Source organism: Mustelus asterias, chromosome 12 (genome assembly GCF_964213995.1).
Source record: "Mustelus asterias chromosome 12, sMusAst1.hap1.1, whole genome shotgun sequence".
Lineage (NCBI taxonomy): Eukaryota > Metazoa > Chordata > Chondrichthyes > Carcharhiniformes > Triakidae > Mustelus > Mustelus asterias.
The window spans coordinates 468,129-495,170 of record NC_135812.1 but is presented as its reverse complement, the minus strand read 5'-3'; the positions used below and the strand labels follow the sequence as shown (position 1 = coordinate 495,170).

Sequence of the window (27,042 nt, the reverse complement as noted above, 5' to 3'; positions counted from 1 at the left end):
TATGAATATAGCTGGGGAAACCAAACAGGGTGAAGAGGCTGTGCAGGGCCCTGACGACCGTGGCCGAGGTCATATCCGGGCAGGGAATAGCAAAGGGGAACCGCGAATACTCATCGATGACGTTGAGGAAGTATATGTTGCGGTCAGAGGAGGGGAGAGAGCCTTTGAAGTCAACGCTTAGGCGTTTGAAAGGGCGGGTGGCTTTGATGAGGTGCGCTCTGTCTGGCCGATAGAAGTGCGGCTTGCACTCCGCGCAGACTTGGCAGTGCCTGGTTACAGACCTGACTTCCTCGATGGAATAGGGCAGGTTCCGGGCCTTGATGAAGTGGAAGAACCTGGTCACCCCCGGATGGCAGAGGTCGTCATGGAGAGTCTGTAACCGGTTTAGGTTCGCGCTGGCACAGGTCCCCCGGGACAGGGCGGCTGGGGGATCATTGAGCTTCCCAGGCCGGTATAAAATGTTGTAATTGTAGGTGGAGAGCTCGATCCTCCACCTCAAAATCTTATCGTTCTTGATTTTGCCCCGCTGCGTGTTACTGAACATAAAGGCAACGGACCGTTGGTCCGTGAGCAGGGTGAACCGTTTGCCAGCTAAGTAGTGGCGCCAGTGCCGCACAGCCTCGATGGCTTGTGCCTCTTTTTCGACAGAGGAGTGTCGAATTTCAGGGCCCTGGAGGGTGCGCGAGAAGGCGGCCACGGGTCTGCCCGCCTGGTTAAGAGTGGCGGCTCGGGCAAAGTCAGGCGCATCGCTCTCCACCTGGAATGGGGTGGATTCGTCTACAGTGTGCATCGTGGCCTTCGCGATATCCGCTTTGATGCGGTTAAAGGCCAGCCGAGCCTCTGCCGCTAGGGGAAAAGATGTGTATTTGATGAGCGGACGGGCTTTGTCTGCATAATTGGGGATCCACTGGGCATAGTATGAGAAGAAGCCTCGGCATCTCCTCAGTGCTTTGAGGGTGGTGGGGAGGGGAAGTTCCAGGAGGGGACGTATGCGGTCAGGGCCGGGGCCGATGACCCCGTTCTCCACAACACAACCAAGGATGGCGAGGCGGCGTGTGCGGAATACGCACTTCTCCTTATTATAGGTCAGGTTGAGGAGTGCCGCAGTGTGGAGGAATTTTTGGAGGTTGGCGTCGTGGTCCTGCTGATCATGGCCGCAGATGGTGATGTTATCCAGGTACGGGAAGGTGGCCCGCAGCCCGTTCTGGTCCACCATTCGGTCCATCTCACGCAGGAAAACCGAGACCCCGTTGGTGACGCCGAAGGGGACCCGATGGAAGTGATAGAGATGGCCATCCGCCTCGAAGGCAGTGTATTGGCGGTCTTCCGGGCGGATAGGGAGCTGGTGGTATGCAGGCTTCAAATCAATGATGAAGAACACCCGATATTGTGCAATCTGATTGACCATGTCAGAGATGCGGGGAAGGGGATACGTGTCCAGCTGCGTGTATCGGTTGATGATCTGACTGTAGTCAATAACCATGCGATGTTTCTCCCCAGTCTTAACAACCACCACTTGGGCTCTCCAGGGGCTGGTACTGGCCTCAATGATCCCCTCCCCCAGGAGGCGTCGCACCTTGGACTTAATAAATGCTCTATCTTCAGCGCTGTACCGTCTGCTTTTGGTGGCAATGGGCTTGCAGTCGTGGGTGAGGTGTTCAAAGAGTGAGGGAGGGGCGACTTTAAGGGTCGAGAGACCACAGGTGGTGCGCGGTGGCTGGTCTAATAGCTGTGGATTTTGGACGGAGACTGGGGCAAAAGGCCCATTATACACCATGGTGACGCTCCCAAGGTGACACATGAAATCTAGCCCCAGTAGTACGGCAGCGCAGAGCTGTGGCAGCACGAGGAGCCTGCACTTCTCGTACACCGTGCCCCGTACAGTCAGAGTTGCTACACAGTAGCCGAGGACATTCACCGACTGGGACGTCGAAGCCATGGAGATTGATTGCTGCATTGGCAGTACTGGCAGTGCGTAGCGCCTCACCGTGTTAGGGTGGATAAAACTCTCCGTACTCCCACTGTCAAATAAGCAGTTAGTAGTGTGGCCGTTTACCTTGATGTCCATCATAGACCAGGCGAGTTGGAGAGGCCTGGACTGGTCCAACGCGACCGAGGCCACCGTTGGATTAGGCGATGCGGTGGACGGTTCCCAAAATGGCGGCCCCCGTGACTCGCACGCAGCTGATGTCATCCAAGATGGCGGCTCCCGTGGGTCACACGTCACTGATGGCGTCTAAGATAGCGGCCTCCGTGGGTCGCACGCGGCCAATGGCGTCTCCCACGGATTGCACGCGGCCGATGGTGTCGAAGACAGTGCCTCCCGTGGATTGCACGTGGCGCTGCTGGGCCTGGAGGCCGATTTTGCCCTGCAAACTTTCAGGTAATGGCCCTTCTTACCGCAGCCAGAGCAGATCGCGTCTTTCGCCGGGCAGCGTTGTCGTGGGTGCTTCTCCAGGCTGCAGAAGCAGCACCTTGGGCCTCCGGAGACTGCCGCAGTGGGGACGGGACATGGCGTAGGTTTGCGGCCCTCCCGGGTACAGAGATGGCTTCGGTCGTGGTGTCCACGGTGTGCCCTCGTGGTCGGGGGTGTAGGCCTCGAGGTTCCGGAAAGCCACTTCCAGCGAGCCGGCAAGCTCCACAGTTTTCTTCAGGTCCAGCCCACCTTGTTCCAGCAGGCGCTGCCGGATATAGGTCGACCTGATGCCCGCGACAAAGGCATCTCTCTCTGATCAGGTCGTCGGCGTTTTGGGCGGCTGAAATGGCCTTGCAATTGCAGACTCTGCCGATTGCACACAGTTCGCGCAAGAATTGTTCAGTCGATTCCCCCGGCTGCTGTCTGCGAGTGGCCAGCAAATGTCTGGCGTAGACCTCATTCGGCTGCCGGTTGTACTGGCTCTTTAGGAGATCGATTGCCTCCTGGTAAGTTTCCGCGTCTCGGATCATCGCGAAAACGTGAGCGCTGACGCGGGCGTGGAGCACATGTAGTTTGTCGACGTCGGTTACGATGACGGCGGAGGAGGAGGTGATGAATGTCTCAAAGCAGCGCAGCCAGTGATCAAAACAGTTTGAGGCCCCAACAGCCTGTGGATCCAAGTCCAATTTATCAGGTTTCAGGAGTTGCTCCATCCCAAAATTTGTGTTAATAAAATTGATGCACCATTGATTATGCAAAGACTCGTTGCGAAAAATCAGGCTTTTATTAACAAAGAACTGGAGCACACACACGAACCGATAGCTAATCCGAACTGAGGCAAAAGGGGCGGAGAGCAGTCACCTTTATACCCCGAGAAGGGCGGAGCCCCGGATTGAGGCAGCAGGGGCGTGTCCAGACATATCACATAAACAGACAACTACAGTCGTTCACCACAGGGGTGTTTATTTTTCTGTGGGATTTTTTATGGCTCTGCATTGTTAGGAGAAAAACACTAGGCAGGTCAGTGACAGGAGCTCTTTTATTTTCAGTTCTGAGCTGCAGGTTTGAGTTTTAGTAGGGATAGCAAACTGAAAAGAAATGTCTTTCTCTCCCTGGTTTTGGAAGTTCTGTGGGTTAGCTGAAAGCAAGGCTTCTTGCCTTCCTGGAATAGAAAATCTGCTGTTGCTGGCTTGACCAGAGTCTACCTGGGGTTCTGGGAAGCTGTCCTGACTTCAAACTATTCTGGGTGTGTAAAGAGGACTACCAGAACTTACAAGACTGAGTTTTCAATTCTCCAACCAAATGACTCAATTCCAGTATCACGAGGACCAGACTTTGCTGTGTTGAACTTTTGTTTTAGAATCATAGAATCTACAGTGCAGGAGGCGGCCATTTGGCCCATCAAGCCTGCACTGACAACAATCCCATCCATGTTCTATCCCCGTAACCCCATATATTTACCTTTCCAATCCCCCTGACACTAAGACGCAATTTATCATGGCCAATCAACCTAACCCACACATTTTTGGATTGTGGGAAGAAACGGAATCATCTGAACACAGGGAGAATGTGAAAACTCCACACAGACAGGGACTGAGGCCGGAATTGAACCCGGGACCCTGGCACTGTGAGGCAGCAGTGCCAACCACTGTGCCATCCTAACTTGTTTAAAGGGTTTTGTTTATGGGATTGGTTTGATTGGAATGTCTTCGATATATTTGTTAAGGGTTATACACTATCGTGGTGGTTTTGTTTTTGTAATTGATAAAAGTTATTGCCAATTTTCTTTCCATACATGTTAATTATAATCTTATTAACATGGCATCACATTTGATTTACCTCTAAAATACGCGGTCCCACTTTAAAACTGATTATTGCAATTGTCTCTTTAATTCAGAACACTTTGCTTACCCTCCCCTGAAGTATTCTGAACAGCATCTTGGTCTCTGTTTTTTTAACTGCAGTCATCTTAAATAATCTGTCCCAATTCCCTGGTTATCGGGATTGTATCTTGTTCCTTAGCAAACCTGCATCTTTGCAGCTCCCATGTCTTGTCCAGCTTGTCTTATACAGTAAATGGCAGAATCCTTAAGCGTATTGATAGGCAAAGGGATCTGGGTGTACAGGTACACAGGTCACTGAAAGTGGCAATGCAGGTGGAGAAGGTAGTCAAGAAGGCATACGGCATGCTTGCCTTCATCGGCCGGGGTATTGAGTTTAAAAATTGGCAAGTCATGTTGCAGCTTTATAGAATCTTAGTTAGGCCGCACTGGGAATATAGTGTTCAATTCTGGTCGCCACACTACCAGAAGGATGTGGAAGCTTTGGAGAGGGTACGGAAAAGATTTACCAGGATGTTGCCTGGTATGGAGGGCATTAGCTATGAGGAGAGGTTGGAGAAACTTGGTTTGTTCTCACTGGAATGACGGAGGTTGAGGGAGTACATGATAGAAGTCTACAAATTATGAGAGGCATGGGATAGTCAGAAGCTTTTTCCCAGGGTGGAAGAGTCAATTACTAGGGGGCATAGTTTTAAGGTGCGAGAGGCAAGGTTTAAAGGAGATGTACGAGGCAGATTTTTTACACAGAGTAGTGGGTGCCTGGAACCCGTTGCCGGGGGAGGTAGTGGAAGCGGATACGGTAGTGGCTTTTAAGGGGCGTCCTGACAAGTACATGAATGAGATGGGAATAGAGGGATATGGTCCCCGGAAGGGTAAGGGGTTTTAGTTAAGTCAGGCAGCATGGTCGGTGCAGGTTTGGAGGGCCGAAGGGCCTGTTCCTGTGCTGTAATTTTCTTTGTTCTTTGTTCTCTTGGCACAGTTGAGAGATGCTCACTCACTGGTGACCTGTCTCCAATTGCAATAAATCCAACTTTAATTAAGACTGAAAAGCTTTTCTAACTTTAAAAGGACCTCCAATTGCTAAGTAACAACTGCTATTTCTATTTACTCTTCACACCATAGCCCTCTCTATACACAATAGAAACACAACAATTCTGGGAAATGTTACAATCCCAGTTGATGTTATAGCTGGATGAGAAGATTCCAGAATGGAATTGAGAGTTAAAGCAATTGTGAACAGTGTGGATAGCAGTCAAGACCTGACTTGATAGAGGTTTACAAAATTATGAGAGGCATAGACAGAATGAATAGTCAGAGGCTTTTTCCAAAGGTGGTAGTGTCAATTACAAGAGGTCACAGGCTCAAGGTGAGAGGAGGAAAGTTTAAGGGAGATGTGAGGGGGAAGTTTTTCACGCAAAGAGTGGGTGGTGCCTGGAATGTGCTGTAAGAGCAGAACGTTTTTTTTAGTTTAATTAGGGCATCATGATTGGCACAGGTTTGGAGGGCCAAAGGGCCTGTTCCTGTGCTTTACTTTCCTTTGTTCTTTGTAAGACAAAGAAATTCCAAAAGGGTTCATGTAAATTCCTGGACTGGATTTGCTGTTAAAAGTGGAGTGGAAGCTTTGTTTAAAAGTGTCATTGGAAAAACCTGAACTGAAGGGATGTCAGAAGTTACAGAGGGATATAGATAGGATGCAAGACTGGGCGGAGAAGTGGCAGATGGACTTCAACCCAGATAAATGCGTAGTGGTCCATTTTGGCAGGTCAAATGGGATGAAGGAATACAATATTCAGTTCAGAGAGCTTGGCGAAGATAGGGATCTAGATGAGTATACGACTTGTAGGAAGGGACTAAAGAAGGAAATTAGGAGAGCCAGAGGGGTCACGAGAAGGCCTTGGCAAGTAGAATTAAGGAAAACCCTAAGGCATTCTATAAATATGTGAAAAGTAAAAGGATGAGACGTGAAGGAAAAGGGCCTATAAAAGGTGAAGGCGGGAAAATCAGTACAGAACTAGTAGAAATGGCAGAGGTGCTTAATGAGTATTTTGCCTCGGTTTTCACAGAGAAGGACATGGGTGGATGTACTGTGGGCTGGCGGTGAACTGAAAAGATTGAGTATGTGGACTTTAACAAAGAGGTTGTGCTGGAATCTTTGAATGGCATCAAGATAGATAAATCGCTGGGTCCGGATGGGATGTACCCCAGGTTACTGTGGGAGACGAGGGAAGCGATTGCAGAGCCTCTGGCGATGATCTTTGCGTCGTCGATGGAGACGGGTGAGGTGCCAGAGGATTGCGGATGTGGTTCCTATTTTCAAGAAGGGGAATAGGGATAGCCCAGGAAATTACCGACTGGTGAGTCCAACCTCAGTGGTTAGTAAGCTGATGGAGAAGATCCTGAGGGATAAGATCTATGAGCATTTGGAGAGGTTTAGTATGCTCAAGAATACGCAGCATGGCTTTGTCAAAGGCAGATCGTGCCTTACGAGCCTGGTGGAGTTCTTCGAAAATGTGACTAAACACATGGACGAAGGGAAAGCGATAGCTGTGGTTTATATGGATTTTAGCAAGGCGTTTGATAAGGTCCCCCATGCAAGGCTTCTCGAAAAAGTGAGAGGGCATGGGATCCAAGGGGCTGCTGCCCTGTGGATCCAGAACTGGCTTGCCCAAAGGAGGGAGAGAGTGTGTATAGATGGGTCTTTTTCTAATTGGAGGTCGGTCACCAATGGTGTGCCCCAGGGATCTGTTCTGGGACCCTTGCTGTTTGTCATTTTCATAAATGACCTGGATGAGGAAGTGGAGGGATGGGTTGGTAAGTTTGCCGACGACACGAAAGTTGGTGGGATTGTGGATAGTCTGGAGGCATGTCAGAAGTTACAGAGGGACATAGATAGGATGCAAGACTGGCCGGAGAAGTGGCAGATAGACTTCAACCCAGATAAATGCGTAGTGGTCCATTTTGGCAGGTCAAATGGGATGAAGGAGTACAATATAAAGGGAAAGACTCTTAGTACGGTAGAGGATCAGAAGGACCTTGGTGTCCGGGTCCATAGGACTCTAAAATCGGCCCCGCAGGTGGAGGAGGTGGTTAAGAAGGCGTATGGTGTGCTGGCCTTTATCAATCGAGGGATTGAGTTTAGGAGTCCGGGGATAATGATGCAGCTATATAAGACCCTCGTCAGACCCCACTTGGAGTACTGTGCTCAGTTCTGGTCGCCTCATTACAGGAAGGATGTGGAAAAGATTGAAAGGGTGCAGAGGAGATTTACAAGAATGTTGCCTGGATTGAGTGGAATGCCTTATGTGGATAGGCTGAGGGAGCTCGGTCTTTTCTCCTTGGAGAGATGTAGGATGAAAGGAGACCTAATAGAGGTATACAAGATGTTGAGAGGCATAGATCGGGTGGACTCTGAGGCTTTTTCCCAGGGTGGAAATGGTGGAGAGGACACAGGTTTAAGGTGCTGGGGGGTAGGTACAGGGGAAATGTTAGGGGGAAGTTTTTCACACAGAGGGTGGTGGGCGAGTGGAATCGGCTGCCGTCAGTGATGGTGGAGGCAAACTCAATAGGGTCTTTTAAGAGACTCCTGGATGAGTACATGGGACTTAATAGGATGGAGGGTTATAGGCAGGCCTAAAAGGTAGGGATATGTTCGGCACAACTTGTGGGGCCGAAGGGCCTGTTTTGTGCTGTAGTTTTTCTATGTTTCTATGAAGCTTGGAATGCAAACCATTAAGAAAAAGCATGATTTTGTGAGAAGATTTTAGTGTGTTTTTGGGAGTAGACAATCATCTGGGGCATTCTGTGGAGCAATCCACAAACACTAACTTGGGTTTGGTGTACAGTGCATGTATTTGAACACCACTAATCTGTGTGCTTAAAGGGAGTTTATGTTAATGAAACCATTGTAGCTTAAGATGTACTTTGCAATCTGTATTAATCATAAAATTTGTGTGTAATTAAGTTAAGGGGGAGTAAAGAAGTATTGTATCATATACCAATATTTTCATGTTTAATAATTGTTTATTTTCTTGTTGTTAAAACTAATTAGCTGTCCTGTGACTCTGTTCCTTCACATTTTATGTATAAAAAAGTAAAAGCTACTGTCTTTTGAACCAAGGTTCCATTCTGGAATCTTCCCATCCAGTTATCACATCAACTGGGATTGTAACATTTCCCAGAATTTGTTTTAAAGCATCAGGCATCTGATCTAAAAGAGTGTCTTCCCTCCGAGAATCCAGATCTAGTTAAGAGCAGGAGACTGCCCATGTGTGATGCCTAAGCACAATCTAACAATTTGAATGTGAACACCAAACAAGAAATTTCCAAATTGAACTTCCACAACTTTATAAAGTCTATTGAAGTCCATGATATAGTCCTCCATCAAATCAATCAGTGTCTAACCATGCCTTGTAGCATCCAAAAGATTATTTTCCTTATAAATTTTATGTATAAAACTTAATACAAGCTCCAAATTCTTCTCAGTATTCAACCAATAGGTGTCTAGCTCACAAAATACTTTGTTTCTGACCGAAGCATTGCCAACTACTGTGCCAGTTCGGCCTTCCCTAAACTGCAGCAGCAAATGTTTGACAACAAAGACCTCTGCAAGTCAACAGGAGTACAGAGCAGTCATTATTACCACACTTGTGTGTGTAGTGAGACCTGGATTTTGTATCCGTGACACATAAGAATGCCTAAACAATCCATCCGCTGCATCCTCCAGATTTAATGGGCAGAATGTCAAAACAAATACTGGTGTCCTTCTTGAAGTGGAGATGCCGGCGTTGGACTGGGGTAAACACAGTAAGAAGTTTAACAACACCAGGTTAAAGTCCAACAGGTTTATTTGGTAGCAAAAGCCACACAAGCTTTCGAGGCTCTGAGCCCCTTCTTCAGGTGAGTGGGAATTCTGTTCACAAACAGAACTTATAAGACACAGACTCAATTTACATGAATAATGGTTGGAATGCGAATACTTACAACTAATCCAGTCTTTAAGAAACAAAACAATGGGAGTGGAGAGAGCATTAAGACAGGCTAAAAAGATGTGTATTGTCTCCAGACAAGACAGCCAGTGAAACTCTGCAGGTCCACGCAACTGTGGGAGTTACAAATAGTGTGACATAAATTCTGATTCTAGGATCGCATGATAAAGACTCAGGAGGAAAAAAGCAGAAATATTTATGTGAAATAGTGTGACATAAACCCAATATCCCGGTTGAGGCCGTCCTTGTGTGTGCGGAACCTGGCTATCAGTTTCTGCTCCGCGACTCTGCGCTGTCGTGTGTCGCGAAGGCCGCCTTGGAGAACGCTTACCCGAATATCAGAGGCCGAATGCCCGTGACCGCTGAAGTGCTCCCCAACAGGACTCATGGTGAACAATCACTGAAACAACTCTATGATGACATCAACAAGTTCCATCCCACCATCAGGCTCACCATAGACTACTCTCCGGAATCGGTTGCATTCTTGGACACGCGCATCTCCATTAAGGACGGTCACCTCAGCACCTCACTGTACCGCAAGCCCACGGATAACCTCACGATGCTCCACTTCTCCAGCTTCCACCCTAAACACGTTAAAGAAGCCATCCCCTACGGACAAGCCCTCCGTATACACAGGATCTGCTCGGATGAGGAGGATCGCAACAGACACCTCCAGACGCTGAAAGATGCCCTCATAAGAACAGGATATGGCGCTAGACTCATTGATCAACAGTTCCAACGCGCCACAGCGAAAAACCGCACCGACCTCCTCAGAAGACAAACACGGGACACAGTGGACAGAGTACCCTTCGTTGTCCAGTACTTCCCCGGAGCGGAGAAGCTACGGCATCTCCTCCGGAGCCTTCAACATGTCATTGATGAAGACGAACATCTCGCCAAGGCCATCCCCACACCCCCACTTCTTGCCTTCAAACAACCGCACAACCTCAAACAGACCATTGTCCGCAGCAAACTACCCAGCCTTCAGGAGAACAGTGACCAAGACACCACACAACCCTGCCACAGCAACCTCTGCAAGACGTGCCGGATCATCGACACAGATGCCATCATCTCACGTGAGAACACCATCCACCAGGTACACGGTACATACTCTTGCAACTCGGCCAACGTTGTCTACCTGATACGCTGCAAGAAAGGATGTCCCGAGGCATGGTACATTGGGGAAACTATGCAGACGCTGCGACAACGGATGAATGAACACCGCTCGACAATCACCAGGCAAGACTGTTCTCTTCCTGTTGGGGAGCACTTCAGCGGTCACGGGCATTCGGCCTCTGATATTCGGGTAAGCGTTCTCCAAGGCGGCCTTCGCGACACACGACAGCGCAGAGTCGCGGAGCAGAAACTGATAGCCAGGTTCCGCACACACAAGGACGGCCTCAACCGGGATATTGGGTTTATGTCACACTATTTCACATAAATATTTCTGCTTTTTTCCTCCTGAGTCTTTATCATGCGATCCTAGAATCAGAATTTATGTCACACTATTTGTAACTCCCACAGTTGCGTGGACCTGCAGAGTTTCACTGGCTGTCTTGTCTGGAGACAATACACATCTTTTTAGCCTGTCTTGATGCTCTCTCCACTCCCATTGTTTTGTTTCTTAAAGACTGGATTAGTTGTAAGTATTCGCATTCCAACCATTATTCATGTAAATTGAGTCTGTGTCTTATAAGTTCTGTTTGTGAACAGAATTCCCACTCACCTGAAGAAGGGGCTCAGAGCCTCGAAAGCTTGTGTGGCTTTTGCTACCAAATAAACCTCTTGGACTTTAACCTGGTGTTGTTAAACTTCTTACTGTCCTTCTTGAAGCCAGTCCCACCAAGCAGTCAGGTAAAACTCCTGCAAAACTAACTACAATGGACAAAAAGTGTCTCCCTGCCAGGTTCTGTTTTCTGAACTTTCAAATGGTCAATGCACCAGGGGAGGAAAAAGAAAATATTTTAAAGACACTCAAGCTTTCTTTGAAGCACAGCAGCATTGATATTAGTGACTACAAGGTGCATACTACCAATTGTTGAAAACTGCGACAACCTGTCCATCAAGCTGCATCATGCTTTGAATCCAAATGACCTAATAAGGAGGCAGAATTCCAGCAGTGAAGGAATGAGAAATAAAGCAAATCTTGCATGCCAGATCCCACTACCTAATGGAACGATCTGCCCCATGTGCCCAAAAATCCATGGGTCAAGAATCAGCCTGTTCAATCAAATGAAGACCCATGGCAGAAATCTGGGATCCTGAGTGGACATCATCCTTGAATTGAGGGATAGGTGATGATGAGTCTGTGTCCACACATCCACTTTATTTTTCCATTGGTCAAAAGGTTTGAATTTAGATAACATTGATGGGAAATCATACCCTGACAATTTATACTTTGTTTCAATCATTCTTCACCAAAGTAATCAGATTACAATTTTGTGTTTGTAAAATAAAACCTCAGTTTCCAATATTCACCTTTAGGTAACAATTCTCTCCTACCATGTAAATTGGATCCTGTGATACCCCACAAGGTCTATGGGGAAATCACTGATTGATCTCCGTGTGGGACTCATTGAGTATGAGTTGCCCTGGTAACAGGCAGTGACCCAACTGGAACTCAGTACCTGAATCTTTCATAAGGAAGGCCCGGGATTGGGCCTGCTGAACGGTAGTCCCAGGCAGGGACTAGGGTGTGTACACCATGGTAGTGGTTTTGCTTTGCATTCTGTAATAAACTATGATCCTTTCCACTCGGGCTTCCTGTGTCGTTACAGATCCCAAGCCAGAAACTGGGTATGAACCCTTTGCTCGATAATAGGTTTAACTATGGAATGCAGCATTGCATATGTCTTCTTTCTACTTACTACCCCCACCGTCCCAGCAATCTTTATTTGTAAATACTCTAGGTACTTAATGAAACAATGTCTTTCACCTGTGTATCACAACAATATAAACAAGCATACCATTAAAACTGATACATTGCCCACTTTTTTAAAGTGACATGTTGCACCGAATGCAATTCAGTAAAGTTAAAGTTTATTAGTGTCACAAGTAGGCTTACATTCACACTGCAATGAAGTTACTGTGAAAATCCACTTGTCAACACACTCTGGTGCCTGTTCGGGTACACTGAGGGAGAATTTACCATGGCCAATTCACCTAACATGCACATCTTTGGACTCAGAGGAAACCTGAGCACCTGGTGGAAACCCACACAGATAGTGAAAATGTGCAAACTCCACACAGACAGTTACGCAGGCCGGAATCGAACCCGAGTCCCTGGTACTGTGAGGCAGCAGTCATAACCACTGTGCCACCGTGCCACCCGTAGCAGTAAAGTTCTGAAGACAGAGGGTAGCAGTGAAAGAGTGCGTTTCTGAATGGAGGGCTGTGACAAGTGGTGTTCCTCAGGCATCAGTGCTGGGACCTTTGCTGTTTAAATGATTTGGAGGAAAATGTAACTGGATTGGTTAGTAAGTTTGCGGACGACACAAAGGTTAGTGGATTTGCGGATAGCGATGAGGACGATCAGAGGATACAGCAGGATATAGATCAGTTGGAGACTTGGGCGGAGAGATGGCTGATGGAGTTTAATCCGGACAAATGTGAGGTAATGCATTTTGGAAGGTCTAATACAGATAGGAAATATACAGTAAATGGCAAAACCCTTAGGAGTATTGATAGGCAAAGGGATCTGGGTGTAGAGGTACACAGGTCACTAAAAGTGGCAATGCAGGTGGAGAAGGTAGTCAAGAAGGCATATGGCATGCTTGCCTTCATCGGCCGGGGTATTGAGTTTAAAAATTGGCAAGTCATGTTGCAGCTTTAGAGAACATTAGTGAGGCCGCACTTGGAATATAGTGTTCAATTCTGGTCGCCACACTACCAGAAGGATGTGGAAGCTTTGGAGAGGGTACAGAAAAGATTTACCAGGATGTTGCCTGGTACGGAGGGCATTAGCTATGAGGAGAGGTTGGAGAAACTTGGTTTGTTCTCACTGGAGTGACGGAGGTTGAGGGGAGACCTGATAGAAGTCTACAAGATTATGAGAGGCATGGACAGAGTGGATAGTCAGAAGCTTTTTCCCAGGGTGGAAGAGTCAATTACTAGGGGGCATAGATTTAAGGTACGAGGGGCAAGGTTTAAAGGAGATGTATGAGGCAGATTTTTTACACAGAGAGTAGTGGATGCCTGGAACCCATTGCCGGGGGAGGTCGTGGAAGTGGATACGGTAGTGATTTTTGAAGGGCGTCTTGACAAGTGCATGAATAGGATGGGAATAGAGGGATATGATCCCCGGAAGGGTAGCGGATTTTAGTGAATTCGGGCAGCATGGTCGGTGCAGGCTTGGAGGGCTGAAGGGCCTGTTCCTGTACTGTAATCTTCTTTGTTCTCACTGTGTAGCAACTGGGCAACAAAAGGATGACTCTTACATACCATTTTACACATTTGTAGATGCCCTCGTAGCAAATGAACAAAGGCCATGCAGAATGCTGGAATACAGTTGTAGGAAGGTTCCCCCAGGCCGATAATGTACTGATCCCAGATGTACAACACCGTTTCCATGGTCAGGTATCCTGTCAAAACAACAGGATCTCTCAAGTTCCTGATCTGTGAATACTGGAACATTTTATTAATAAAATGGTTAAATGAAGGACATTTTGTGATGGACATTAAATGAGGACAGGATCAAAGGCAAAAATAACAAAATTAGGGGACTGTTTCTAACTGAATATATTCATTCATGGAATGTGACGTCACTGACTAGGCAAGCATTTATTTTCCACTCTTGCTGGTGAGAAAGTGATGGTGAGCTGCCCTCTTGAACCGCTGCAGTTCATGTGTCGTAGGAACACACACAGTTGCTGACAGGTGCCAGATCTCCCTGGTAAGGGAGTACGCAATGTCTGCTGACATCATTGAGGCCTTTCTGTGCCTGGTGGGACTGGGATATGGGGTGTGTTATTAACCCTGTTAATTACATTTTGTTTTGATGTCTTAAGTCTCCTTTGAGATTCTGTTTACTATGATGCAGTATCCCTTTAAGGAACTGCATTTTAATTTATCTGTTTGTTTATTTACTTTATTTGATTAATGAAAAGAAGCACAGTACTGTCAGGAAAGGAGTTCCAAGGTTTTGACCCAGCAACAGTAAAGCAATGGCAATATCATTTCAAGTCAGAATGACGTGTGTCTTACAGGAGAACTTGCAGAATGTGATGTTCTCATTCATCTGCTGCCCTGTCTTTCTAGGTGGCAAAGGTTGTGGATTTGTCAGGTGCGAGTAAAGAAGCCTTGATGAGTTGTTGCAGTGTCCTTTGTAGTGGTACACACTGCTGCCACTGTAAAGGGAGTGAATGTTGGGGGTGTTGGATGGGGTGCCAATCAGGCAGGCTGCTTTGTCATGGATGGTGCTGAGCTTCTTGAGTGTTACTGGAGCTGCACGCATCCAGGCAAATGGAAAGTATTCCATCAAACTCCTCACTTGTGCCTTGTCAGCGGTGAGTGGGTTTTGGGGAATCAGGAGGTAAGTTATTCATCTCAGAATTCCCAGTCTCTGACCTGCTCCTGTAGCCACAGTATTTATATGGCTCAGTTTCTGGTCAATGGTAACCTCCAGGATGTTGATAATAAGAACAAAGAAAATTACAGCACAGGAACAAGCCCTTCAGCCTTCCAGACCTGCACCGACCATGCTGCTCGACTTAACTAAAACCCCCGACCCTTCCGGGGACCATATCCCTCTATTCCCATCCTATTCATGTACTTGTCAAGACGCCCCTTAAAAGTCATTACTGTATCCGCTTCCACTACTTCCCCCGGCAACAAGTTCCAGACACCCACTACTCTCTGTGTAAAAAATCTGCCTCGTACATCTTTAAACCTTGCCCCTCACACCTTAAACCAATGCCCCCTAGTAACTGACTCTTCCACTCTGGGAAAAAGCTTCTGACTCTCCACTCTGTCCATGCCTCTCATAATCTTGTAGACTTCTATCAGGTCTCCCCTCAACATCTGTCGCTCCAATGAGAACAAACCAAGTTTCTCCAACCTCTCCTCATAGCTAATGCCCTCCATACCAGGCAACATCCTGGTAAATCTTTTCTGCACCCTCTCCAAAGCCTCCACATCCTTCTGGTAGTGTGGCGACCAGAGTTCAACACTATATTCCAAGTGCGGCCTAACTAAGATTCTATAAAGCTGCAACATGACTTGCCAATTTTTAAACTCAATACCCCGGCCGATGAAGGCAAGCATGCCATATGCCTTCTTGACTACTTTCTCCACCTGCACTGCCACTTTGTGACCTTTTTACCTGTACACCCAGATCCCTTTGCCTATCAATACTCCTAAGGGTTCTGCCATTTACTGTATATTTCCTATCTGTATTAGACCTTCCAAAAGGTCATTACCTCACATTTGTCCGGATTAAACTCCATCTGCCATCTCTCCGCCCAAGTCTCCAACCGATCTATATCCTGCTGTATCCTCTGATGGTCCTCATCGCTATCCGCAAATCCACCAACCTTTGTGTCGTCCGCAAACTTAATCAATCCAGTTACATTTTCTTCCAAATCATTTATATATATTACAAACAGCAAAGATGCCAGCACTGATGCCTGAGGAACACCACTTGTCACAGCCCTCCATTCAGACACACACCCTTCCACTGCTACCCTCTGTCTTCTTTGACCGAGCCAGTTTTTATCCACCTTGCAAGCTCACCTCTGATCCCATGCGACTTCACCTTCTGCATCAGTCTGCCATGAGGGACCTTGTCAAAGGCCTTACTGAAGTCCATGTAGACAACATCCACTGCCCTACCCTCATCAATCATCTTCGTCACTTCCGCGAAAAACTCGATCAAGTTCGTGAGACACGACCTCCCCTTCACACAACCATGTTGCCTCTCACTAATACGTCCACTTATTTCCAAGAGGGAATAAAGCCTGTCTCGAAGAATCCTCTCCAATAATTTCCCTACCACTGATGTAAGGTTCACCGGCCTGTAATTACCTGGATTATCCTTGCTACCCTTCTTAAACAAAGGAACAACATTGGCTATTCTCCAATCCTCCGGGATTCAATAACAATGGGGGATTCAATAATAATACTGTAATTAAATGTCAAGGAAAATGATTAGAATCTCTCTTGTCGGAGAGATTGCCTGGAACTTATTTGGCACCAATGTTACTTGCCACTTATCAGCCCAAACTTGAATATTATCCAGCGATTGCTGCAGATGGACACAAACTGCTTCAGTATCTGAGGATTCACAAATGGTACTGACCATCGTGCAATCATCAGAGAACATCCCCACTCCTGACCTTATTATAGAAGGTCATTGATGAAACAGCTGACAAAGATAGGGCTGAGGTCATAATCCTGAGTATTTCTTGTAGCAGTGTCCTGGGTCTGAAATGATTGACCTCCGATAACCACAGCCATCTTCCTTTGTGCTAGGTATGACTCCAGCCATTGTAGGATTTTCCTCAGATTTCACTTGAGTTCAGTTTTGCTGAGGTTCCTAGCTAGGATCCCAAGTGTGGTCAAATGCACCTCAATGCCAAGAGCAGTCATTCTCACCTCACCTCTTGAGTTCATCTCTTTTGTCCATTGTGATGATACTGTGCCTTTAAGAAATATATTTTAATCATGTTTCTCTGCAGGTTGTTTAGTAGTCCCTGGGATTTAGTTGGAGCCATGTTGTCTGTAGCCAGTGTCCGGCATGGTGGCACAGCGGTTAGCACTGCTGCCTCACTGCACCAGGAACCTGGGTTCGATTCCCGGCTTGAGTCACTGTCTGTGTGAAGTTTCCACATTCTCCGTGTTTGCGTGGGTTTCCTCTGGATGCTCTGGTTTCCTCCCACAGTTCAAAGATGTGCAGTTTAAGTAAACTGGCCATGCTAAATTCTCCCTCAGTGTACCTGAACAAGTGCCGGAGTGTGGGCGACTAGGGGATTTTCACAGTCACTTCATTGCAGTGTGAATGTAAGCCTACTCATGACACTAATAAATAAACTTTCCTTTATTGTTACTGAAGCAGTATAATTGACATCATGTTGGTTTCAATCTGAACTAGTGTAGTGTTCTGTTGTTTCAGCATTCCTCCGGGAATAGAGTAGAGTAGAGCTTGATTGGGGGTGATTGACAGGTCAGGCCATATGGCTGGGGACAGCTATGCTTTTCAGAGAGAATTCAAGCTTAGTTTCATCTTCAGAAGCTGCTAAGAGCTGAGAGAAACAGCAGTGCTTTTCCCTCTCTGGAGTTGGAGTTTGTGCTAAGTTTATTTATTAGTGTCACAAGTAGGTTTACATTAACAATGAAATTACTATGAAAATCCCCTGGTCACCACACTCTGGTGTCTGTTTAGGTACTGTGTTGCTGCTTAGAGGTTGCTTTTGAGAATTAGGTAGCACAAACACAAGTATGCTTGTAACACTTATGCACAGAAATCCAGGCCAGCAGTTTTCAGAGGAAATATCCTCAAAACAGCAAAACCTTGAGAGGTAAACTCAGTTTCCAGACTTCAGAGAGGGGAAAAGAGAAGACTCAATCGGCCAAATGGCCTCCCTCTGCATTGAAACAATCTGTGATCGCAGGAATAGTGTCAGGGCCCAGAGCCAGTTCTTGATAACACATGGAGTTAATTGAATTGACTAAAGACTGGCATCCGCAATGATGGAGACTGCATGAACAGGCCAAAATAGATCATCCAGTTGGCACTTCTGGCTGAAGATTGTTGCATATACTTCAGCATAGTCTTTTGCACTGATAATCTGGGTTGCCCATCATGGAGGGTGGGGACATTAGTGCAGCCTCCTCCTCCTGTTAAGTTGTTTAATTGTCCACCATCATTTACGTCTGGATGTGGCAGGACTGCAGAGCTTAGATCTGATGTGTTGATTGTGACTTATCTGTCTATTGCTAGCTGTCTCTGCTGTTTGACATGTCCTGTGTTGTAGCTTCACCAGATTGACACCTCAGGTGGAATTTTCCCTGCATTTGGCAGAGTGGAAAAAGCAGTGTTGAAGCCACTGGCATTGTCATCATATCATTGGGAACATTGACTGAAAACAAAATGGCAAGGGGTGGGTCCCACAATGTGATGTTGGTGGGGAGGGCAACTTCGTTTTTTTTTAAAAGATTGGGCGCTATTTTTAAACAATCCGGCTGCGATTGCCACTCCTCGGAACTCCTGGCCCAATTATTAACTCCTTTCTCTACACTGATGCTGCCTGACCTACATAAGAACTAAGAGCAGATATAGGCCATCTGGCCCCATCAAGCCTGCTCCGCCATTCAATAAGATCATGGCTGATCTTTATGTGGACTCAGCTCCACTTACCCGCCCACTCACCATAACCCTTAATTCCTTTACTGTTCAAAAATTTATCTATCCTTGCCTTAAAAACATTCAATGAGGTAGCCTCAACTGCTTCACCTGCTGAATATTGCTGGCATTCTGTGTTTCTATTTCAGATTTCAGCCACCTGCAGTATTTTGGTATTGTATTTCAAAGCTTGGCTGCATGTTGAGATGGACTCAGTTTCCCCTTCACATACAAAGTTAAGTAAAGCAAGTTTGAAGAAAATAAAAACATTTACTGTAAGCAAATGACTAAAATATATAAGCTAGACAATAGTTAATAAATTGTACCAAATCTATTTTTTGTTCCAATGTATTACATGACAAGAGACAGTTGCATATTGGATGCTGTAAATGGCATGTCTTAGATATCAGGTCATGACAGACAGGTCAGAATTTAATTTAATATGAAGCTCTAAATGAAATTGCATGGTGCACAAATGATGCCTTCATGAGGAAATTTTCAGAAGGGAGAACAAGAAGTAAATTTGAAATCTCACAGAATGGTACATTAGCTGTATTTTCATTTTGTTAATTCTAATTAAACATAGAAACATAGAAGATAGGAGCAGGAGGAGGACATTGGGCCTGCGAGCCTGCTCCACCATTCATCATGATCATGGCTGATTGTCCAACTCAGTAGCCTAATCCGGCTTTCTCCCCATAACGTTTGATCCCGTTCGCCCCAAGTGCTATATCTAGCTGCCTCTTGAATACATTCACTGTTTTGGCATCAACTACTGAAGTGCATTTTGGAAGAAATAATGTAGGGAGGAGTTATACAATAAATGGCAGAGTCATCAGGAGTATAGAAACACAGAGGGACCTAGGTGTGCAAGTTCACAAATCCTTGAAGGTGGCAACATAGGTGGAGAAGGTGGTGAAGAAGGCATATGGTATGCTTGCCTTTATAGGACGGGGTATAGAGTATAAAAGCTGGAGTCTGATGATGCAGCTGTATAGAACGCTGGTTAGGCCACATTTGGAGTACTGCATCCCATTCTGGTCGCCGCACTACCAGAAGGACGTGGAGGCGTTAGAGAGAGTGCAGAGAAGGTTTACCAGGATGTTGCCTGGTATGGAGGGTCTTAGCTATGAGGAGAGATTGGGTAAACTGGGGTTGTTCTCCCTGGAAAGACGGAGAATGAGGGGAGATCTAATAGAGGTGTACAAGATTATGAAGGGTATAGATAGGGTGAACAGTGGGAAGCTTTTTCCCAGGTCGGAGGTGACGATCACGAGGGGTCACGGGCTCAAGGTGAGAGGGGCGAAGTATAACTCAGATATCAGAGGGATGTTTTTTACATAGAGGGTGGTGGGGGCCTGGAATGCGCTGCCAAGTAGGGTGGTGGAGGCAGGCACGCTGACATCGTTTAAGACTTACCTGGATAGTCACATGAGCAGCCTGGGAATGGAGGGATACAAACGATTGGTCTAGTTGGACCAAGGAGCGGCACAGGCTTGGAGGGCCGAAGGGCCTGTTTCCTGTGCTGTACTGTTCTTTGTTCTTTGCTGCAGAGATGCAGGGAGTGAGAATGTGAAACAGCTGAATTAAGCTGAATGTTATGTAACTACCACATGTTGCACTGCTCAGGGGAGGCAATGGCCTAGTGCTATTATCGCTAGCTTATTAATCCAGAATCCTGCCACGGCAGATGGTGAAATTTGAATTCAATAAGAAAAATATCTGGAATTAAGAATCCAATGATGACCATGAAACCATTGTCGATTGTTGGGAAAACCTATCTGGTTCACTAATATCCTTTAGGGAAGGAAATCTGCCATCCTTACCTACTCTGGCCTACATGTGACTCCAGAGGCATGGCAATGAGGTTGACTCTCATAGAACCATAGAAAATTACAGCTCAGAAACAGGCCTTTTGGCCCTTCTTGTCTGTGCCGAACCATTTTATGCCTAGTCCCACTGACCTGCACTTGGACCATATCCCTCTACACCCCTCTCATCCATGAACCCGTCCAAGTTTTTCTTAAATGTTAAAAGTCACCCCGCATTTACCACTTCATCCGGCAGCTCATTCCACACTCCCACCACTCTCTGCGTGAAGAAGCCCCCCCCCTAATATTCCCTTTAAACTTTTCTCCTTTCACCCTTAACCCATGCCCTCTGGTTTTTTTCTCCCCTAGCCTCAGCAGAAAAAGCCTGCTTGCATTCACTCTATCTATACCCATCAAAATCTTATACACCTCTATCAAATCTCCCCTCAATCTTCTACGCTCCAGGGAATAAAGTCCCAACCTATTCAATCTCTCTCTGTAATCAGCTTCTCAAGTCCCGGCAACATCCTTGTGAACCTTCTCTGCACTCCTTCAACCTTATTTACATCCTTCCTGTAACTAGGTGACCAAAACTGTACACAATACTCCAAATTTGGCGTCACCAATGCCTTATATAACCTTGTAAGAAGTTTAACAACACCAGGTTAAAGTCCAACAGGTTTATTTGGTAGCAAAAGCCACACAAGCTTTCGAGGCTCTGAGCCCCTTCTTCAGGTGAGTGGGAATTCTGTTCACAAACAGAACTTATAAAGACACAGACTCAATTTACATGAATAATGGTTGGAATGCGAATACTTACAACTAATCCAGTCTTTAAGAAACAAAACAATGGGAGTGGAGAGAGCATCAAGACAGGCTAAAAAGATGTGTATTGTCTCCAGACAAGACAGCCAGTGAAACTCTGCCCTAACCTTACCATAACACTCCAACTTTTATACTCGATACTCCGATTTATAAAGGCCAATGTACCAAAGGCACTCTTTACGACCCTATCCACCTGTGACGTCACTTTTAGGGAATTCTGTACCTGTATTCCCAACTGCCCTCGGGCAACTACGGATGGACAATAAATGCAGTGTTTAATCCAAGTACAAATTCCATCTTTCCCCTATGGAGGTGAGCCATCTGGGAACACACAAAAGAGTGAAGCATAAATGTTGCTAACCTGGAGGTAGTCAATGATAGTGTTCCTGTCACTGGACTAGGAATCCACACAGAGGCCCACGCTAATACACTGGGGCATGGGTTCAAATCCCACCATGGCAGCTAGTGGAATTTAAATTCAGTTAATAAAGTTTGGAAGTTAGCCTCGGTTATAGTGACCATGACAACCACCATTAATTGTCATAAAAACCTATCTGATTCCCGAATGCTCTCTGTGGAAGAGAAGCCTTTACCTGGCTTGGCCTAAGATGATTCCGGACCCACAGCAATGTGGTTGACTCTTAACTGCCCTCCAAAATAAATGTAATAAGCTATTAAGTCCAAAGGGCAATTGAGGATAAGCAACAAATGCTGGCCTTACTAGTGATGCCTACACCCATGAAAGAATAAAGACTGTTGAATATCAGGCAAGGCAATATATATACCGTAAGAAGTCTCACAACACCAGGTTAAAGTCCAACAGGTTTATTTGGTAGCAAAAGCCATTAGCTTTTGGACTTTACCACTAGCTTTGGACTTTAACCTGGTGTTGTGAGACTTCTTATTGTGTTTACCCCAGTCCAACGCCGGCATCTTCACATTACAATATATATACCCACAGGGCAATCAGTGGAAGCAGGACTGTTATATACTGTATACTGCAAGTACCTTCACACAAAATGTAACATATTGAAAGGGATCTTCCAGCCCTTACCGACAGCAGATCCCCCTGTGGCAGGTTAGCAATGCAAATTACCGTAGACATTGGTGGAACCAGAAGATCCTGCCATTGGCCAATGGTGAGTTACCTCCACCGTGCTGGAAAACATGCTATGGTGGCCTGAATATCCCATATATTAAAACAAATGAGACCATCACTCAGCCTCCTGGGCTTACCTACAAAGAGAGTGTTGATCACTGGATGGAGAATGTTACGAAGTCCTCTCAATAAGGCTTCCCGACATTGGTTGCCTAAACAAAAGTAAACAAAATTTCTTGAACCGTTTTCTGCCCCTAAACCGCACCTAATTTGCTTCGCTCCTGTGCCAACTATCTTGCTGAGATAGTTACATAGATGGCACTTACTCTTTTGTATCTTCCCCTTGTTGCTATTAGTCATGATCGAATAGTGGAGCAGACTCAATGGGCTGAATGGCCCAATTCTGCTCCTATATCTTATGCTCCCAATGCAGTCCCCTCTACATTGGGGAGGCTAAATGCAGACTGAGTTACCACTTTGCGGAACACCTTTGCTCAGTCCACAGCCTTCCTGTTGCGTGCCATTTGAACTCAGCATCTTGCTCTCATGCTCACATGTCCACTCTTGACCTCCTGCAATACTCTAGTGAAGCCCAGCGCAAGCTGGAAGAGCAGCAACTCATCTTCTGATTGGGTACGTTGCAGTTCAAGACTCAGTGTTGAGTTCGGCAACTTTAGATTTTGACCTTTGTCCTTCATCTTAAACCCCTTTTTTAAAATATCCCATGCATTGCCTCAATGCACCCCCCACACCAGACCATCTGCCTTTCCTTTTAAGATTGCTACATTTTGTTGCAATTTCTCACAGCCACAGTTTAATATCTAACACATTCTCCCTCACCTCAGTTCTGACAAAGAGCAAAAAGGATTTGAAATGTTAACTCTGCTTTCTCTCCTTACATCTGTAGCCAGACCTACTGGCCGAAAACCTACCACCTCACATACCCCGATTCCAGGGCGGGTGAGGTTTGCAGAACAAAAATCTCTGCTGGCCTTGCGTGGGATTTTACGATTTTGCCTGAGTGAGGCCATAAAATCCCACCTACTGAGCTTTTCCAACATCCCCTGTTCTTGTTTCAGATTCCAGCATCCACAGTATTTCGCTTATAACAGCATTGGACAACTTTGGCTGGAGAAAAGCAAGAAACCAACAGGTAAAGCATTGCTGAGAGAGGTTGACAGTACATGGGAGCATGTTTTATGCAACTTATATTCTGAGGCAATTGCCAAACCAGCATGAAGTTCCGAACAGGAGGTGGGAAACCTGAAGTGAGATTGTGGAAGCCATTCTTGACTGAAGAGTCCTTCAGTTTGGGAAGACTTAATGTTATAGCTTGTGTCAATGAGGTTCCCATTTGAGGGATTTAGGAACCACGTCTGTGTTACACTAACTCTACTTTTTTATAAAAAAGAGATTTACAGCATAGAAACAGGCCCTTCGATCCAACTTGCCCACACTGCCTAGTTTTTACAACCAAGCTAGTCCCAATTGCCCACATGTGTACATTTGGCCAATATCCCTCCTATACCCAGCCTTACTCATGTCACTGTCTAAATGTTTTGTAAAAGACAAAATTGTACCTGCCTCTACGACTATCTCTGGCAGCTCATTCCAGACACTCACCACCCTCTGTGTGAAAAATAAGACTTGGCAGACTACAGTCCAGGTCTGTTTCTTTGGAAGGCTCTGCAAAGATCTACCTCAACATTTTTGTTGGAGAAAATCACCCAGATTCCCTGCTCCTCATTATTCTCTTGTGACCCCTGCTGGCCTCTTTTAAGGTCAAACCAAATAAACAAACTCAAATTAAATCAGGACAAAGTAAAAGGGGCAGCTCCCCAAAAGGAGGTGGAACAGCCTGAATAAAAAGCAAAGTACAAAGGAAACTTAAAAACATCAAATCATAATGTGATTATTAGGGTCGATAACGCACCCCAACCCCTGCGGAGCCCAACGGGTGCGGAAGGCGTCAATCGTGCCCGTGGACCACCGCATGCTCCCTCTCCAGGGACACCTGGCCGCGAACGTAGCTGCGGTAGAGGGGCAGACAGTCAGGATGGACGGCCCCCTCGATTGCCCGCTGCCTGGACCTGTAAATGGCGCGTTTCGCCAGGAGCAGGTTCACGAGGAAGTTGCCATCCTGACCCACCCTTCTCCGCACCAGGTGTCCGTAGATCAGGGACTGAAGTGCAAACAGAACATCAATAAAAGGTTTTTGAGGAAAACAAAAAGGGAGTGCAACCTAAGACACAAAACATAGACATGGTCCACGGACTCCTCAAAAGGGGTAATCTTCGGAGCCCGTGAACCAGTGAATTCTACGATTGTGCGGAACTGCTGCATGCATCACCCTCCACCCCAGATCCCCGATGTAATTGGGGGAGATCCCTCCGTAGAGGGACCTCCACCGCCCAATGGCAACAAGGCCCGCCAAGGTGTATCCGGGCGACAGGCAAGGATGCGGTAGTGGAAGGTGTGCAGCAGCAGCCCGTACAGGAAACGCCTCTGCACGGTAGAAAAAGGCACGGAGGACATTTCCGGGAGGCGGCTCATGCTGTGGGGCACCTGACCCGAGGAGGGGGGTTGAGGCTTTGGGCCAATGTGGAATTCCGTCCGAGCAGGGGAACGCTCGGGCGGGATCCCACCGCACGCATGCGCCACCTCGAGATCGTATGCACTTTCGGGGCCGAGCACGACCGTCCTAAGGTCTAGGATGGCTTTGGCCGCGCGCCGGACGGACACCCCCGCGCGCTCAGCCAGCACGCGGGGACTCATCCAGCCCGCCCCTCCGCCATCCAGCACGTCCCCAATCCTGGTCACCCCGGCGTCCACAGCCCCCCTCTCCGCCAGCCACCTGAAGTCATATGGCTGGAGGAGCGGATTCCTGAGCAGCGCCTCTCGCACGAGAGCCGCTAATCCTAACAGGGGAGAGCTGCGTTGCGAGGCGACCGTGTTCCAGACAGTGAGGAGGTCCTGGTAAAAGACGGGCAACTCCTGCAGGGAGGTCGAAACGCGCCCCAGATTGATATGCAGGAGCTGCACGTCATTATTCAGGCCATGCCACTGGCGGAAGAAATACGTCACCATGGCACACCATCGTGGAGGGGGCTCAACGTAAAGATACCTCTGCAGGGCCCGGAGGCGGAAGGTCGCTATCTGAGTGCGAAGGCACACCAGACCTCGTCCGCCCTCCCCAAGCGGGAGAGTGACCCCTGCTGGAAACTGGGCAAAGGTGGAACTCAGTTAATTAAGAGACAAGGCCCAGTTATGATGCCCTGTGGAGTCAGATGGTCTGCTGATAACACTTTCTCATCTGTAACTTTATTCAGTAGGTATCAGAGACAACTTCAGCCACTTCAGGAGAAGAAAAGCAGAAAGAAATACCAATGAAAATACGTGCATGAATCATTCATCCGAGTTTAGCAGTACCTGCTGGCTGAGCATAGATGTTTTCAATTATATCTGATACTCCTTTGTCCTTTTCATCAAGCAGGTTTGCCACTTCTTCAATACAAGCTTCAAGTCCTGAACTGCTGGAGACCTGTAGAATACAGCAAATAAATACACCATGTGTATGGGGAAAATCTGTACGGAACCAGTAGAAATGGCAGAGGTGCTTAATGAGTATTTTGCCTCGGTTTTCACAGAGAAGGACCTGGGTGGATGTACTGCGGGCTTGCGGTGGACTGAAAAGATTGAGTATGTGGACTTTAACAAAGAGGTTGTGCTGGAATCTTTGAATGGCATCAAGATAGATAAGTCGCCGGGTCCGGATGGGATGTACCCCAGGTTACTGTGGGAGGCGAGGGAAGAGATTGCAGAGCCTCTGGCGACGGTCTTTGCGTCGTCGATGGAGACGGGAGAGGTGCCGGAGGATTGGGGATGTGGTTCCTATTTTCAAGAAGGGGAATAGGGATAGCCCAGGAAATTACCGACCGGTGAGTCTAACCTCAGTGGTTGGTAAGCTGATGGAGAAGATCCTGAGGGACAAGATTTATGAGCATTTAGAGAGGTTTAGTATGCTCAAGAATACTCAGCATGGCTTTGTCAAAGGCAGATCATGCCTTACGGGCCTGGTGGAGTTCTTCGAAAATGTGACTAAACACATTGACGAAGGGAAAGCGGTCGATGTGGTTTATATGGATTTTAGCAAGGCGCTCGATAAGGTCCCCCATGCAAGGCTTCTAGAAAACGTGAGAGGGCATGGGATCCAAGGGACTGCTGCCCTGTGGATCCAGAACTGGCTTGCCCAAAGGAGGCAGAGAGTGTGTATAGATGGGTCTTTTTCTAATTGGAGTTCGGTCACCAGTGTTGTGCCCCAGGGATCTGTTCTGGGACCCTTGTTGTTTGTCATTTTCATAAATGACCTGGATGAGGAAGTGGAGGGATGGGTTGGTAAGTTTGCCAACGACACGAAGGTTGGTGGGGTTGTGGATAGTCTGGAGGGATGTCAGAAGTTACAGAGGGACATAGATAGGATGCAAGACTGGCCGGAGAAGTGGCAGATGGACTTCAACCCAGATAAATGCGTAGTGGTCCATTTTGGCAGGTCAAATGGGATGAAGGAGTACAATATAAAGGGAAAGACTCTTAGTACTGTAGAGGATCAGAAGGACCTTGGGGTCCGGGTCCATTGGACTCTAAAATCGGCCCCACAGGTGGAGGAGGTGGTTAAGAAGGCGTATGGTGTGCTGGCCTTCATCAATCGAGGGATTGAGTTTAGGAGTC

At 46.9% G+C, this 27,042-nt stretch overlaps 1 protein-coding gene across 2 annotated transcripts in view; it reads right to left on the bottom strand.

Annotated features, from left to right (window-relative positions):
- Positions 1-27,042, bottom strand: part of LOC144501160 (uncharacterized) — a 192,244-nt gene that overhangs the window by 120,859 nt on the left and 44,343 nt on the right. For both annotated transcript variants that reach the window (XM_078224566.1, XM_078224567.1), the window contains exons 7-9: positions 25,744-25,855; positions 22,452-22,526; positions 13,683-13,822 (exon numbers count right to left, since the gene is read on the bottom strand). In XM_078224566.1, the coding sequence (XP_078080692.1) occupies positions 13,683-13,822; positions 22,452-22,526; positions 25,744-25,855 (327 nt within the window). The remainder of the gene's footprint in view (positions 1-13,682; positions 13,823-22,451; positions 22,527-25,743; positions 25,856-27,042) is intronic.